Raw genomic sequence first — 15,255 nt, 5'->3', positions numbered from 1 at the left:
GAAATAGGCATATTTTGAGTATTAATTAAAATGTATTATGCACAAAGTTTAGATGATGCAATCTAAAATATTTAAATCTATTGGAAAATGTGAATTAAATCATGACTCAAGCATATTAATTTAATTGAGCACATGTTCCTTTCTCCCTGAATATTTCAAGATTGCTGATACTGAAGAAGTTTCTCTTAAAGATATTAAATAGAGAACCTAGAATATTCAGCTTATTGATGACAAGTTAGAAAAATACACAAGTAAAGAAAAAAGTTATTTCTAAAGGGCAAAAGACCTTTAACTATTTAAAAATGTGTTTAAACTATATACATATATAAGCTATATTTATTCAAATGATACAGTATTTATTGATGAATTACAATATGTGAGGCACTGTGCTAGCATGTAATTTAGTGAATTTTTCCCATTTTGATTTATCTTATTTTGCTCTGTGATGCTTTCAGGTTGATCTACATTTTATGAAAAAGATCCCTCCAGGGGCTGAGGCCTCAAACATCCTAGTTGGGGAGCTGGAGTTTCTGGATCGAACTGTGGTTGCGTTTGTCAGGCTGTCTCCAGCTGTATTGCTTCAAGGACTGGCTGAAGTCCCGATCCCAACCAGGTAAAAAGTATAACAGCATCTTTTGCACAAGGAGTAAATATAATTTACTCTGAGAGTTTTTTTCTACAAATGAATCCACAAAACTGTTGTTTCGTCTTGCTTGTGGAGAAGGGGGAAAAGTTCTTTAAAAATTATTCTGTTCTTGCCTTAGCTGGTTTGGCTCCGTGGATAGAAATTTGGCCTGCAGACTGAAGGGTCCCAGGTTCAATTCTGGTCAAGGCCACATGCCTGGGTTGCAGGCTTGATCCCCAGTAGGGGTTGTGCAGGAGACAGCCGATCAATGATTGTCTCTCATCATTGATGTTTCTCTCTCTCTCTTCCTCTCCCTTTCTCTCTGAAATCAATAAAAAATATTTTTTAAAAAATTATTCTGTTTTTTCCTCTTTCCTCTCAAACTTTTATGTTTTCTTTTAGGCATGTTCTTCTCTAAATACCCTGATCTACACCACTATATAAATCCTTGATAAAAAGTGATCAAGTGTTAAGCTTTTCTCTAAGATTGCATTTGACATTGGGCTACCTAGGATCCTGTATACGAGTGTGGTCAAACTAAAAAAAAATAAAAATAAAATCAGTTTTCAAGCTTGGTTAATGCTTTCAAAGTACATGTAAGTGGCATCATTAGGATAGCCCCTGCTGTATTTAATGTACTGTATGTTTTAATCTTAGGCACAGTGTACTTCCCATATATAGAGTCTGAGGAATCATTGGTAGAAGCATCATGGTGCTGTGGCTGAATCCAAATCAAAAGCACAAATTTAATATGATTATCTGAACTTGTTTCTCTTTGAACTATGCATAAAACTAACAATTTAGGGATAGTATAAACTGAATTATAATTGTTTATAATATATCTATATTTTATGGATATAAGACTATCCACAGGCAAAAATATGCAGAAAAAAATAGTTGACTTTAGCACATTAGGTTCCTAGCAATTCACCCAGGGACTTTGTTTTCTTCCCTTTTTCCTCCATCAAATGTAATTTCTATATAAAGACAGCCTTTCACTGGGATCCTATTTTCATAGCAAAACATATCTCTCTGGGCCCCATCCTTCAAATGACTGGGGCCGATCGTGTAATGCTCTGTTTCAGATGCTGTAGTATGCCTCCTCTTCCAAACATTGAATGCCTCGGCCAGGTTAAGATGACGTAAGGTACAGGTGCTGTGGCATCTGGGTTTGTAGAACGTTTCCTCTATGAACCGTTGGCCTTTACATTAGATTACATCACTCTGTGTGTTTTTAAAATATATTTTAATAGTTTTTTAACAGAAAGGAAGGGAGAGGGATAGAGAGTTAGAAATATCAATGAGAAAGAAATATCGATTAACTGCCTCCTACACACTCCCTACTGGGTATGTGCCCGCAACCAAGGTGCATGCCCTTAACCAGAATTGAACCTGGGACCCTTGAGTCGCAGGCCGACGCTCTATCCTCTGAGCCAAACCAGTTAGGGCTCACTCTTTGTTTTTATTATGGATAAAACATCCCCAAATATGAAACACTTTAGTCAGGAGAGGCCTCATTTTGGAAGAGCTCAACTAGCTGGAATGGGATTCAGCGTTTGAGTACCTGTGCCTGAATCTGGTTTAAGGAAGGAACCTGGTTACCATTCAGGTTACAGAAAGAAGTTCAACCTTTTGGAGGTCTACTGAGACTTTTGTACATACCTACTTTTATTTAAAAAGGGGGAAGATGAATTGAGGATATTAAAGTGGCATATGACTGTATAATTAAAGCCAATTTTTCTACATAGCTGTTCTGTAACCTGTTCAGAATTTCTAGGAATTTGGGATTTAGATTTAAGATGTTAAACTTACTAACTGCAGAGGTATTATTTTAGTAGTTTAACATTCTTTATTAGTTTTCCAAGCCATGCATTCTTGTTCCACCATTTAAGATAGTGTCTGATGAACTCAGAGTAAATGATGGCTGTTTATGACCATGAGAGTTCCTGTCATTCAAATGAAAGAAAAGAAAAAGTCCCAGGAGTAAAGACATAATGGGGTTATGTACCCTCACTTTGAAAACTGTCAGGATTTAGGTGACCTCATTTCATACTGACATAGCAAAATATGTGTAGAGAACAATGGAGGAAAAATTAGGGGCATGGTAGAGCTGTAAAGGGAGAATTTAAAAAGACTTGACTAACTAACTAGGAAAGGTGAAAAGTAGAAGAGTAGTTAGACAAATAGAATAAAGAAAGCCATTGAGGGTCCTAATTATCCTTTCTTAGGACACCATGACTATACCAGCAACACAGTAAAAATGTCAGAAAATAATCTTTTAGGAATTTATAAATAGCCCATGAAATGGAAACTTGAAAAATAGCAACATGTACATAGGTTAAGAAATTTCTTAAAAGCATTATAGTTGATAAAGCTTTTGCCACCACATTAAATGTATTCCTGTTTTAAATGTATAGTGGACATTTCTGTATGGTAGATATTGACTTGGCCTCATTTTCAACTGAAACAAAAACTTAATGTCAGATCATATAGGACTGTGTAACATATGCCTCATGTAAAAACATGTATAATTGCTAACGTTTATAAGTAAATGAAGGGTAGAATTATAGTACCTATTTTCATATACCTTACAAAGCCATTAGATATTCAGACTTAAGAGCATAAATTATTTAACAAATGAATACTGTAGAGTTATATTGCAGAATACAGGGCATTTAAAAATTTTCACAATTTCCCTGAAGCACTGACCTTTTCCCTGTAGCATTGACCAGTCCTGCAAAGTTAGAGCATGTATTGATTTCTTTAAAAAATTCCAGTTGTGATCATGAGTTTGCCTATTTATATGGAATATCACAGTTCAACTAGTATTTTTATTCCTCCAACATTGAAATTAATATCTTTAATGCCTGACTTTTTCTGCCTAACTGGTCTTTGATTCCTGACAATAAGTTTTTTTTCTATTTGATGTACATTTTACATGCACCTATTGTTTTTTTTACCATAGGTTCTTTATTTGTTTATACAACTGTATTACCTTTCCCCCTTCTATCTAGTTCTACAATTTACTTATTAGTGAATTTTGTTTTTACAATTCAGAATTTTTAAAAATATATGTTTATTGATTTCAGAGAGGATAGGAGAGAGGGAGAAAGAGATAAAAACATCAGTGATGAGAGAGAATCATTGATCAGCTGCCTCCTGCACTCCCCACACTGGGGATTAAGCCTGCAACCTGGGCATGTACCCTGACTGGGTATCGGACCATGAACTCCTGGTTCATAGGTCGATGCTCAACCACTGAGCCATGCCTGCCAGGCCAATTCATAACATTTTAATCAGATTTTACTTTTGTCACCTTAAAAATGATAGAATCCCCAAAATTCTCACTAACAACTGTGTAGGCTCTATCAGTAATGAAATGGGGGAAACACTGAAATAAAAATAACTACAGATTCCCAATGCTTAAGAATCTTAAGCATAAGAGACAAGCATTATAAAATATTTCAGCATAATAATGAACTGTGAAAAAATACAGAATATTTTACATGGAAATTCCTATATTCAGTAATTCCTTTGAGATGAGTAATTCTGTACTACTGAAATAATTTTTATATTTCTACTATGAAACATTTGTTTTATTTTCTTAATTACAGATTTTTGTTCATTCTGCTGGGACCCCTGGGAAAGGGTCAACAGTACCATGAGATTGGCAGATCAATTGCAACCCTAATGACAGATGAGGTATTTATTCAAGTTCATTGGGAACATTTTTGGCCACTAGGTACACATAACTTTTGGGGTTCCTGTATCATGACAATTTACTGTGACTTAGATTTCTCTGTATTGACTCCCCCTTCTTCTATGTTTTCACTGTAAAATTTCCTTTGGAGAAGTTTGCTTAAAAGGGGTAATAAGTTCACACACATGAATATAATGCTTTAAAACCTCATATTCTAAAAATAATTTACTTAGTGGCATTTAGAATATATTACTAATATTCCCCTTACATTATATGTATTTTCAGAGCAAGCAGCATTATTACTATCATTGTAAATCTTGTTTTGGGCAAAGTGATTTAAAAAAAATATTAACAACTTAATTGAGATAAAAGTCCCATGGTACACAATTCACCCATTTGAAGAGTACACTTCATTGGCTGTTAGCATGTTCAGAGTTGCATGCAAACATAGGGAGTAGGCAAAATAATTTTAAGGTCTCAAGAAAAAACCAATGACAGTTTATCTATAGTATACATGACAATAAAAATAGTATATATGACAATAACAACCATGCTACATCTATAAACTTTCTTTACAATGGCCTGTATGTAGTTTTTCTTAATCTGGGAGTTTTTGAACCATTAGAACTATAGATGGTTTTCAAGGGGCCTGTGATCCCTCTGATACAGCACATACATTTTCTGTGTAAAAAATTTGTATGTAGATTTTTTTGGACTGAAAAAAGCTTTCATCAGCTTTACAAAGAAGTGTATATCTAAAAAATGTAAGATCATAAAAAATGAGAACACAAGATGTAACATTGTTTAACTAGGTTCTTGTATTCCCCAACACTTTATAGAAATCTATTTTTATTATTTTATTGTTCTTATTAAAAAAGAACAGATGCAAAAGATCACAGAAGGAGTATAAACTCAAAATTCAGTAGTAAATAACAAATGGGACTATACAAAATTAGAATCTTGTCTAAATAATTTAATGATGTATTTACTGAATTTATGGCTTCAGATACTTTAAAATCTGTAAAAAAGAGCAAATTAACATTGGCTATAACTTTTACTAGCCTTACAAAATCTGAAGATTTAAACTTGAATTTGGGGTTTGATAGAAATTACTCTATTACATCTGTTCAAATTGTGTTTTATGATTTTATATCAATTGTTTTTTTAAATCAGGTTCAGAAAAAAAAAAGAACAACTTATTGAGTATATTAGTTTCTATGGCTGCCATAAAAAATTATACAAACTAGGTGATTAATATACGAGTAATGTATTTTCTCATATTTTGTGGGACCAGAAGTCTAAAGTCAAGGTATCAGCAGGGCCACATTCTCTCTGAAAGCTTTGAAGGAGATCTTTCCATGTTGTTCTGGCTTCTGGTAGCTCATGATGTTTCTCAGCTTGTGGCAGCGAAATTCCAGTCTCTGCCTCCATCTTCACATGGCCTTCTCTGTGTGTGTCATCTACTATTCTGTCTCTTATAAAGACACTCATTGGATTTAGAGCCAGCCTAATCCAGGATGACCTCATCTTGAGATTCTTACCTTAACTACATCTGCAAAGACCCTTATTTCAAACTAGAGGTCCGGTGCACAAAATCCTTGCATGGGTGTGGTCCCTAGGTTTGACCAGCAATCGAAGCGTGAGTATCTGGCATGGAAGGGCAGGTCCCAGCTTACCTCTAGGCCCTGTTGAGCACTGGGGCCCCCAACCCCCCACGTGCCCCCCTCCGCCTGAGTCATTGGGTCCCTGCCCAGCTCCCTCAGCACCTGGGAGCCAGGCAGTGGCCCTGCCCCACGCTGCCGCTGCTGGTCACCATCTGCAGGACGATCTGTGGGGCAATTGGGCCCCACTCACACCTGCTTTGGCTTGGCGCAGCCCACTCACCTGCTCCACCATCCTGCCGCAGTCCCACTCTGGTCAGGGCCCATCAGGTCTGGCAGCGCCTCCACTGCTGCTTGCTGCCAGTGCCGTGTCACCAACACCCGCCATGTCCTGCACTGTCCCCTGGTGGTCAGTGCACATCATAGCGAGTGGTCAAACTCCCAGTCAAGGGGACAATTTGCATATTAGGCTTTTATTATATAGGATAGGGTCACATTCTGAGGTTCAGGTGGACATATATATTGAGAGGACACTATTCCATCCACTACAATGAATAACATTTTATTGAAGAAATCTGGGAGAAGACAGAAAGTGAAAAAAGGGCTTCATGAGGACCTAAACCTACTATAGTATAACTCTTTGTGAAATAGTACTCACAGTAACTTTGCTTTTAGTATTTCCATATTGATTAACATTTAGCATTTTTTACAGTATTATCAAATAAATAATACTGTCATTTGTATTCCACAATTCAAGTATTGTCACTTTCATGGGCACATACACTGAGTGGTCAGATTATTATGATTTCTGAACGCATAATAATCTGACCACTCAGTGTGTGTGTACATATACATACATATATATATATATATATATATATATATATATATATATATACATTTATTTATTTATTTATTAGAGGCCCGGTGCATGAATTCGTGCATGGGTGGGGTCCAGCCAGCCTGGCCAGGGGGAGGGGACATGGGTGGTTGGCCGGCCTGCCTGCTGATCGAACTCCTGATTGAGGGGACAATTTGCATATTAGCTTTTTATTATATAGGATATACACTGAGTAGCCAGATTATTATACATTCAGAGATAATAATAATCTGTCCACTCAGTGTGTATATCATGTTATATTATGTTTCCATAACTAAGACATTAGGACTACACTAAGATATCTATGGGTCATGGGCCATGTTATATGGTGAGAAGAGCATATTGCATCATGGAAGGTCCATACATACTCAAAGTATCTCTCTTTTTAAACCTTTCCTTTTCCAATTAGGATTCAAAATTTTCTGAATAGAAAGATGTCATTGTCCAACTTTTTAATTGAGTGGATACAGAATAACAGAGAAACATCCATGTTTTTAAAATTTTAGATTTAGAATGAGAGCAGAGAAGGGACTTTCATTGATTTCCTTGATTAATGAGCCACCTAATGGAGGCTCAAACAAGAATCATTTAGACTTGAAACTTTAGAGATTAGCTTTAGGACAATTTGTAACTCTCTGAACAGTGGGATAGCAAAGCAGAAACTGTCAGAAAGTTATTCCAAAGGATGACATAATAGGACATGTTAATTAAAATAGTACATTGACTATCAAAAATCATTGTCTATAAAAATATTTAAATACTTTTAAAAGAAAAAATAGTATTTTATTGTTTAAAGCCAAGGTGGAAAAATTATTCTGCTTTTCCAATTGTTTTGAAGGCTATTGAATAATTGTACTTATTAAGGACAAGATGTTGATTCATAAAGTTAAGAAAATGGTGAATTGGTTTGCATGATCAAACTGTAAATTTCATGAGAGCAGTTACCACATATTCATTTTAGTACCTTGATTTTTTTCAGGTGCTCAAATATTTGCTGACTGAGCTCTATTTGTGTATTTCCTGTCTGTACTGGGAACTCCTGTCTTTTCCTTTTGTATCTTCAGACTTAGCATAGTGTCTGGCCCTTAGTCAGAGTTCCATAAGTTATTGTTGTTTTTTTAATTTAAATTTTATTTTTCAATTATAGTTTACATTCAGTATCATTTTGTATTAGTTTAAGGTATTCAGTGGTTAAACAATCATATATGATTTGATTTATATGTAGGACTGAAGAACACAATAAACAAACAAAATAGAAACAAACTCAATAAGTTTTTTAATAAATTAAAGACTGTGTTAGTCACTTTAGCAATACCTTATCTTGAATCACTTCAGCAGTGTAGAACATCAAGCCAGAAACTAAAATAAATTGTCTAAAAATAGAATACAATGTTTGAAAGTATAATTTTCCTGTAAATTTTGGGATATTTGGTTACTGTAATATAGATTAGCATAAAGAATAATACAGTAGTCCCAAACCTCAAATATGTGTTCCATTTCATGTTATATAAAATGCAATTTTATATTTATGTTTAGGGTAAATTAATTTTTCACATTTATTTTACCCACTTATTATATTAAGTATACCATTCCTCTGTGTATTAGTTAGGAGAAATTAGGCATGCTGCAGGAATAACCAACTACAATCTCTGTGGTTTAATACAACCAGGATTTATTTCTGTCATGCTGTGTGTCCATCACAAACTGGCAGAGAGTCTGCTAATTATAGTCACTCAGGCCCATAGAAGCTGGAGCTCAACCTGTGTTTTCTCAGTCACTATGGCAGATAAAAGGCTATGGGATAAATCACACACAGGTGCTCACAACTTCCATTAGAAAGTGATGTATACACTGAGTGGCCAGATTATTGTGATCTCTGAACGCATAATAATCTGGCCACTCAGTGTATATCCTATATAATAAAAGGCTAATATGCAAATTGTCCCCTCAACCAGGAGTTTGACCAGCAGGCAGGCCGGCCGGCCAACCACCCATGTCCCCTCCCCCTGGCCAGGCTGGCCGGACCCCACCCACCCATGCACGAATTCATGCACTGGGCCTCTAAAATATATATATATATATATATATATATATATATATATATATATATATATATATTTAAAACATTGTATTCTATTTTTAGACAATTTATTTTAGTTTCTGGCTTGATATTCTACACTGCTGAAGTGATTCAAGATAAGGTATTGCTAAAATGACTAACACAGTCTTTAATTTATTAATACACACACACACATACACTGAGTGGCCAGATTATTATGCATTCAGAGATCATAATAATCTGGCCACTCAGTGTATACACCTAAGTAGAACACTCTAATCCTAATATTGAAGAAGGCAAGGAATGCAATCCTGCTCTGTCTAGAAGCCCTTTGGTATCTGTCAGTAGTCTAAATGACTACCACTGTGTGTGTGTGTGTATGTGTTTGTGTGTGTAAATGTAGCTCATACTTTAAATGGAAATATACTTTCTAAACCATACAGATATGATATATATCAGAAAATCCTATTTTAAAACATTATTATTTAATAATTGAAACAAAATTAACCTTTTAAATTAGTTCATATATGCCAAGGTATAAATATTGCTAAAATTTATAATATAGTCTATACATTTCATCTCTATTTTTAAGCAAAAGCGTCTTTCAGAAAGTTTGATTTACCACACATAAATAACCTTTGCCAAGCTTGAATCATTAATTCTAGCTTAATTAGCTTCCTTCTATGGGACTAAAAAAATATTAATACTTTTCTTCCCACCTTCAAAGTTCTTCTAGGCTGGGCTAATAACCAAATTAACAGAGACTCATGAACAGGAGAGAATGAGTTTACTATATGGGCATGGGGAATTCACAGAGGCATGAAAATTCCAAAGACAATGAGGCAACCTTGGGTGTCTAAGACATTTTGGGGGGAGAGCAGGGAATTAGATTTCAGAAGTGAAAATGGGCTATTCTCAGGTAGTTGAGGAATACCGAAACACACATGGCAAGAAAATCCTTGCTAGAGGACTCAAAAGCAAAGGGACACAGGGATATCTAGCTAATAGGCATCTGGCTAAAGCCTTCTTGTTCACCATACTTAATTCAAAACAGGCTAAGGTGGTATCCTAAGATCTTCTTCCTGAAGCAAGTTTCTCTCTCTGAATCTCTTGGGCAGAAAAGGGGGAAGAATAAAAGTTTCTTTGAGTCATTTGTTTCTTAATAAATAGCTTAAAATCAATATCACCCAAAAAAGCAGCTTCAGGGTGGCAGAATTTTAGTCCCATCCCATCCATCCTCCTTCCCCTTCCCTTTATTCTTGCCTCCAGAAATTTCGACATTCATACTAGCATTCTGAGAAAAATATATATCTGTGGGCATTCATATATAAAACTAAATTATAATATTTTACATGAAAACATCAATTTTTTTCAAATTCTATAATCTCAGATGAGGTAACTGGGAAATTAAAACACTGAACACATTAAGATTTTATAACTTTTAAAATCTATAAATTATATTTATTTTCCTTCTTATAGGTATTTCATGATGTTGCTTACAAAGCTAAAGATCGAAATGACTTGGTATCAGGAATTGATGAATTTCTGGATCAGGTTACTGTTCTTCCTCCTGGAGAATGGGATCCAAGCATTCGTATAGAGCCTCCAAAAAATGTTCCTTCCCAGGTATGCATATTTGAAAATACTCTTAAAAATCTTATCTTCTTTTGTCTTTTAAATACGTGTACCAAAATAGTATAACCTATCACGAGGATTGACATGACTTAAATTATAACCTCTGTAATATTGTGCTCTATAATAAGGAATATATATTTGGTATTCCTCTTGTTTCTAGCATGGAGCTCCTAAAACTGTGAATTTCCTGTTACAAGAGCAACAAAAGTGTCTTTTGTTAGGTTGAGGAAGGAGGGTTTTGGAACTCACTTAAAGAGGGAGGCTGATTGCCAGCAATGCCAACCATATGATTAGAGGGTTGGAACTTTCAGTTTCACCCTCCCACCTCTGGGGAGGGGAGAGGAGCTGGAGATTGAATTCAATCCCCAATGGCCAATGTTGTAATCAATCATGCCTCTGTAGTGAAGCTTCCATAAAACCCCAAAGTATGGGGTTCAGAGAGCTTCAGTGTTGGTGAACACATGGCGATTGAAGAGAGTTGTGCACCGGAAGAGAACATGGACACCTCTTGCCCTTTCCCCTTATCTTCCCTTTGCATCTCTAACATGGGCTGTTCCTGAGTTATATCCTTTTATAATAAACTGGTGGTCTAGTAAGTAAAATGTTTCTCTGAGTTTTTTGTGATCCACTCTGTCAAATTAGTTGAAACCCAAGGAGGGGGTCTTGGGAACCTGAGCTTGCAACTTGTATCTGAAGTAGGGGTGGGGTGAGGGGGCAGTCTTGCAGGACTGAGTCCTCAACCTGTGGTATCTGGTGCTATCTCTGGGGAGAGAGTGTCAAAATTGGGTTGAATTGTAGGACACCCAGCTGGTGTCTGGAGCATTGCTTGGTGGTGTTGGGGATCCCCACTTTCTTCCACATGGAATTGGTACCAGAACCTATTTAACCTTGAAGAAGTTAGAAAGTCTTCCATGATCATATGCAACACACTTCACTGAGAAATTTGGTGTATTGATGATGTACTATTAAATAAAACAGTCCCATATCCCTGGAAAGACTTTAGACCCATCTCAAAACATATTATACTGGAGGAAAATTAAATTTTTAATAAAGATGTAAAATATGGCTTAAGAAAAAGTCCATTACTGCCTTCCTATATTCTGATGCATCACTTTGAAGTTAGCAAGTATTAAAAAAAAATTCAAAGGCATGGCTTAGTTTTATTATATAGAAAACTTCCTATTACTGCTGATCATATTAATTGGGAAACATTTTTAATTAAAATTCTTATGTTTGTTTTATCTTGGTGTGGGTGTGTGACATAAAAATTGTAGAAATTCTGTCTATAAAAATTTAATGCGCATTTACATATATATATATATATATATATATATATATATATATATATATATTCCAGAAAAATAGAAACAAAGACTGTTGCTATTATTTGGGGTCATTTTCTTAATGTCAGCATGCCTTTGTTGAGAGTGGTGACCAAATGTTTGTTAAGCCCACTCCTCAGAGTATCACCTCTATTTCTACTGAGTCTGCCTCCTACAACTCTCACAGTTCTCATCTAGTCAGCCTTGTTTGGGGCTCTTGTCCCTGTGGAGTCCAGGCTGGTCTGACTTGACTACACTAGTTGAACTAACAGATGGTCTAATTGACCCAATCCTGGACATAGAAGTTCTTTTAGTTAGCTAGAGATGTGCAAGTGAGCAGGTATACCACTCAAACATGACTGTTTAAAAAAGGCGTCTTAATCCCACTCTCAATGCAAGGAAAATAAGCTGACATCTGCCTCATTTCTGTGTTTTCATTCTGAAGTCATCTCATAACATTAAAGATAATGTGCTTTTCTTTTCTCAGCAATTACAATTTTGTCATTCTATAACTGCAGCCACATATTTTCAGTTAATCTACTGCTAAAATAAAAGAAGTTGCTTAAGGAGTAATTTTAAGGGTTATACTCTGTCCTATTTTTGTGCTTGTTTACATCGTTGCCATTACAATAGTAGAAAAGGTGATATAATGCTTTCTGAAATACTAAGCTTTTTAATTGGTGTTATTTAGAAAATTTAATGAAAATATAAATACATTGAGACAGACTTTAAAAGTCACTTTTTAATACCAATTAGTTTTTCTTTTTTTTCTCTCTTTTTCTTTATTGTGGCAAAATGTATATAGCAGAAACTTTTACCATTTTTTAAGTGTACAGCTCAAGTGGCATTAAGAATTTTCACATTGTTGTACAGCTATCACCACTATCTGTCTCTAGAACTTAAAAAAAAACAAACACCTTTATTGTTGAGAGTATTATAATTTTTCTTTCTTTTAAAAAATCCCAGTTAGTTTGTCAAACATTAAAACTGAAGTTAAGCGTTTTTAAAAACACCTTGCCTTTGAGTAATGATGTTATTAAGGCAAGTTGAAGCATAGGAGCTCTGTATTTTTAAAATTATTTTTATGAGGCGATCAGAATGTATTGGACTCTGGATATTCAGAGGCAATAGTAGAAAGAAAATTGAGTTAAGAATCAAGACCTCTGAATTCTGCTATTATTTATTTGTATGATCATGAACAGATGTCCTAACCTCTCTGTACTGACATTCTATGTCAGCATGTCTAATAGAACTTTCTGCAAGAATAGAAATTTTCTATATCTATGATATATAATAAGTCAAGCCACTATTGAGCACAAGAAATGTACCTACTGCAACGGAGGAACTAAATATTAAACTTGAATTTACTTAAATTTAAATAACCACATGTTTTTAGTGGCTATCATTTTAGACAACACAGTTTTGTATAATGAATTTGAATTAGAGATAAGTTGTATGCTTCTTTACATTAGTATTTTTTATGTATGTTGTAATTGAATAACATACTATGAAACTATGTTTTCTTTTATTAGATGAAACAAAATAAAGTACATTAAGTACTCTGACTTCAGACTTGTTCAAATAATACTTCCCCCCCATGAGATAATTCCCATGGTTGTTATTATTTTGAAATGTATAAATAATGGAATTTTAGGTATTTTTTCCTTTCGGTTAAGAGAAGAATAACCAGACACCTCAAGTGATAACCCTGAAAATATCATTAGAACTTGTATCAGTCATTATAATCACTCCCTTGTGTATACCCTCAATTTCTTTGCTTTTCTCTCATGCCATTTACTTGCTTGTCAAAACTACAACCCTGTGTGAATTCAACTCTTTAGTCTGTATCTGCCTTGGTACAGGTGAATGTGGCGGAAGGAAAACGTGTAATTACACTGACTGATCTCACATAATTCTTGACTACATACCTCAAGTGGGCCCTTAATGTTGCAAGTTCATAGTCCAATCATTCTCTCTAGATGACATTTCACACCTGTTTTCTCTCCTCAAACCATCATCACATCCTTTCTGACCTTCACTCTTAGATGTTGACTTGCTTTTTACTTTCCTGAGAAATATAAAATGATTAAAAGAGAATTTCCACAGATTCCCACCACACCAGCTATCCACCTGCCAGCATCTGCATCCATACACTCTGCCTCCCATATAATACTATTGATGAATTATCCAAAGTCAGCCTCCTACCTGTGCACTAGACCCCATCTCTTCACACACCTACTCAAAGACATATCTACCAATTATCCTTTTTTCTTCCCTGTCTCATAATTTCTTTTGCTCTGTATTATTTATTAGCATACAGCATTGTTAATTTTCATATCTTAAAAAAAGAATTGTTAATATTGCTACCACTGCAAATAAATGCCACAGAAAAGTTCTCTGTACTACCTGCTTCCAATTCCTCTCCTCCAATTATCTCTTAAACCTACTCAAGTAAGTCATTTGCTTCCATCACTTCACTAAAATTACATGAAGGCTATCAAATATCTCTACAATGCAAAATTTCATGGTCAACCTCAGTCTGCATGTTATTTAGCCTATTAATCATCAACATTTGGCAGAGCTGATAACTCTTTGATATAGTTTCTTTGTTTGGCTCCAAAACACCACACTCTTGATTTTCTTTGTACCTTCCCACACTTTGGTTTTTACTCTTCCCCAGTCTTCTTTTCTGGTTTCTTCTCTTCGCTTTGATTTCTTTATGTTGAAGTGATGCAGGACTCAGTCCTTTGTCATATCCTGTCCCCTATCTATACTCATTCTCTTGGTACTATCTTCCAATTTTATAGCTTTAAATCTTCTCCCAAATTTATATTTCATCTTGAACTTGAGAGTTATTTATCCAAATGCCTATTGTGTTCTCCTCGTGGATGTCTTTTAGATATATAAAACTTAACATGTCCTAAAGTTTGAACTGAATTGTAGACTATCTTATTTCTGTACACATCTTTATATTTCTATGAGAAAAGTCAATGTAATGCTTCCTGAAGTAAATAAGAAATTGATCTTCTCTTAAATTCTGTTCCACTAGCACCTTCCCATCTTGATAGGACTAACTCCACACTTACAGTTGTACTCACTCCACATTTACAATTGATGGAGCCAAACATTTTACTACTTTTTCTTATACCTGATTTCTAGTCTGCCAGAAAACTTTTGGCAGTGCCTTCGATATCTATCCAGAATGAAACAATTTCCTGCTATTACGACTGCTACCACTACATTGCAGGCTGCCATCATAATTCTTTTGAATTACTGAAATAGCCTCCAAACTGGTCTTGTTTCTACCCTTGGCCCCTAGAATCTGTTCTCAATATAGTAGCCAGCGTGACTCCAAGCTAGATCATACTCCTCCTTTCCTCAGAACCCTGTACAAGTTCCTCATTTCACTGAGAATAAAAGCCAGATACGATGG

General features: G+C 35.2%; 1 protein-coding gene across 7 annotated transcripts in view; it reads left to right on the top strand.

Moving 5' to 3' along the window:
• The window catches only part of SLC4A10 (solute carrier family 4 member 10), a gene marked incomplete at both ends in the record, with an annotated part of 246,251 nt that overhangs the window by 155,845 nt on the left and 75,151 nt on the right, over positions 1-15,255 (top strand). For all 7 annotated transcript variants that reach the window (XM_079782957.1, XM_079782954.1, XM_079782956.1 and 4 more), the window contains 3 exons: positions 456-613; positions 4,240-4,327; positions 10,345-10,491. In XM_079782957.1, the coding sequence (XP_079639083.1) occupies positions 456-613; positions 4,240-4,327; positions 10,345-10,491 (393 nt within the window). The remainder of the gene's footprint in view (positions 1-455; positions 614-4,239; positions 4,328-10,344; positions 10,492-15,255) is intronic.

This window comes from Cnephaeus nilssonii (assembly GCF_951640355.1).
Source record: "Cnephaeus nilssonii genome assembly, chromosome: 10".
Lineage (NCBI taxonomy): Eukaryota > Metazoa > Chordata > Mammalia > Chiroptera > Vespertilionidae > Cnephaeus > Cnephaeus nilssonii.
The sequence above is the reverse complement of the archived record's forward strand: the minus strand, read 5'-3'. Positions and strand labels throughout refer to the sequence as shown.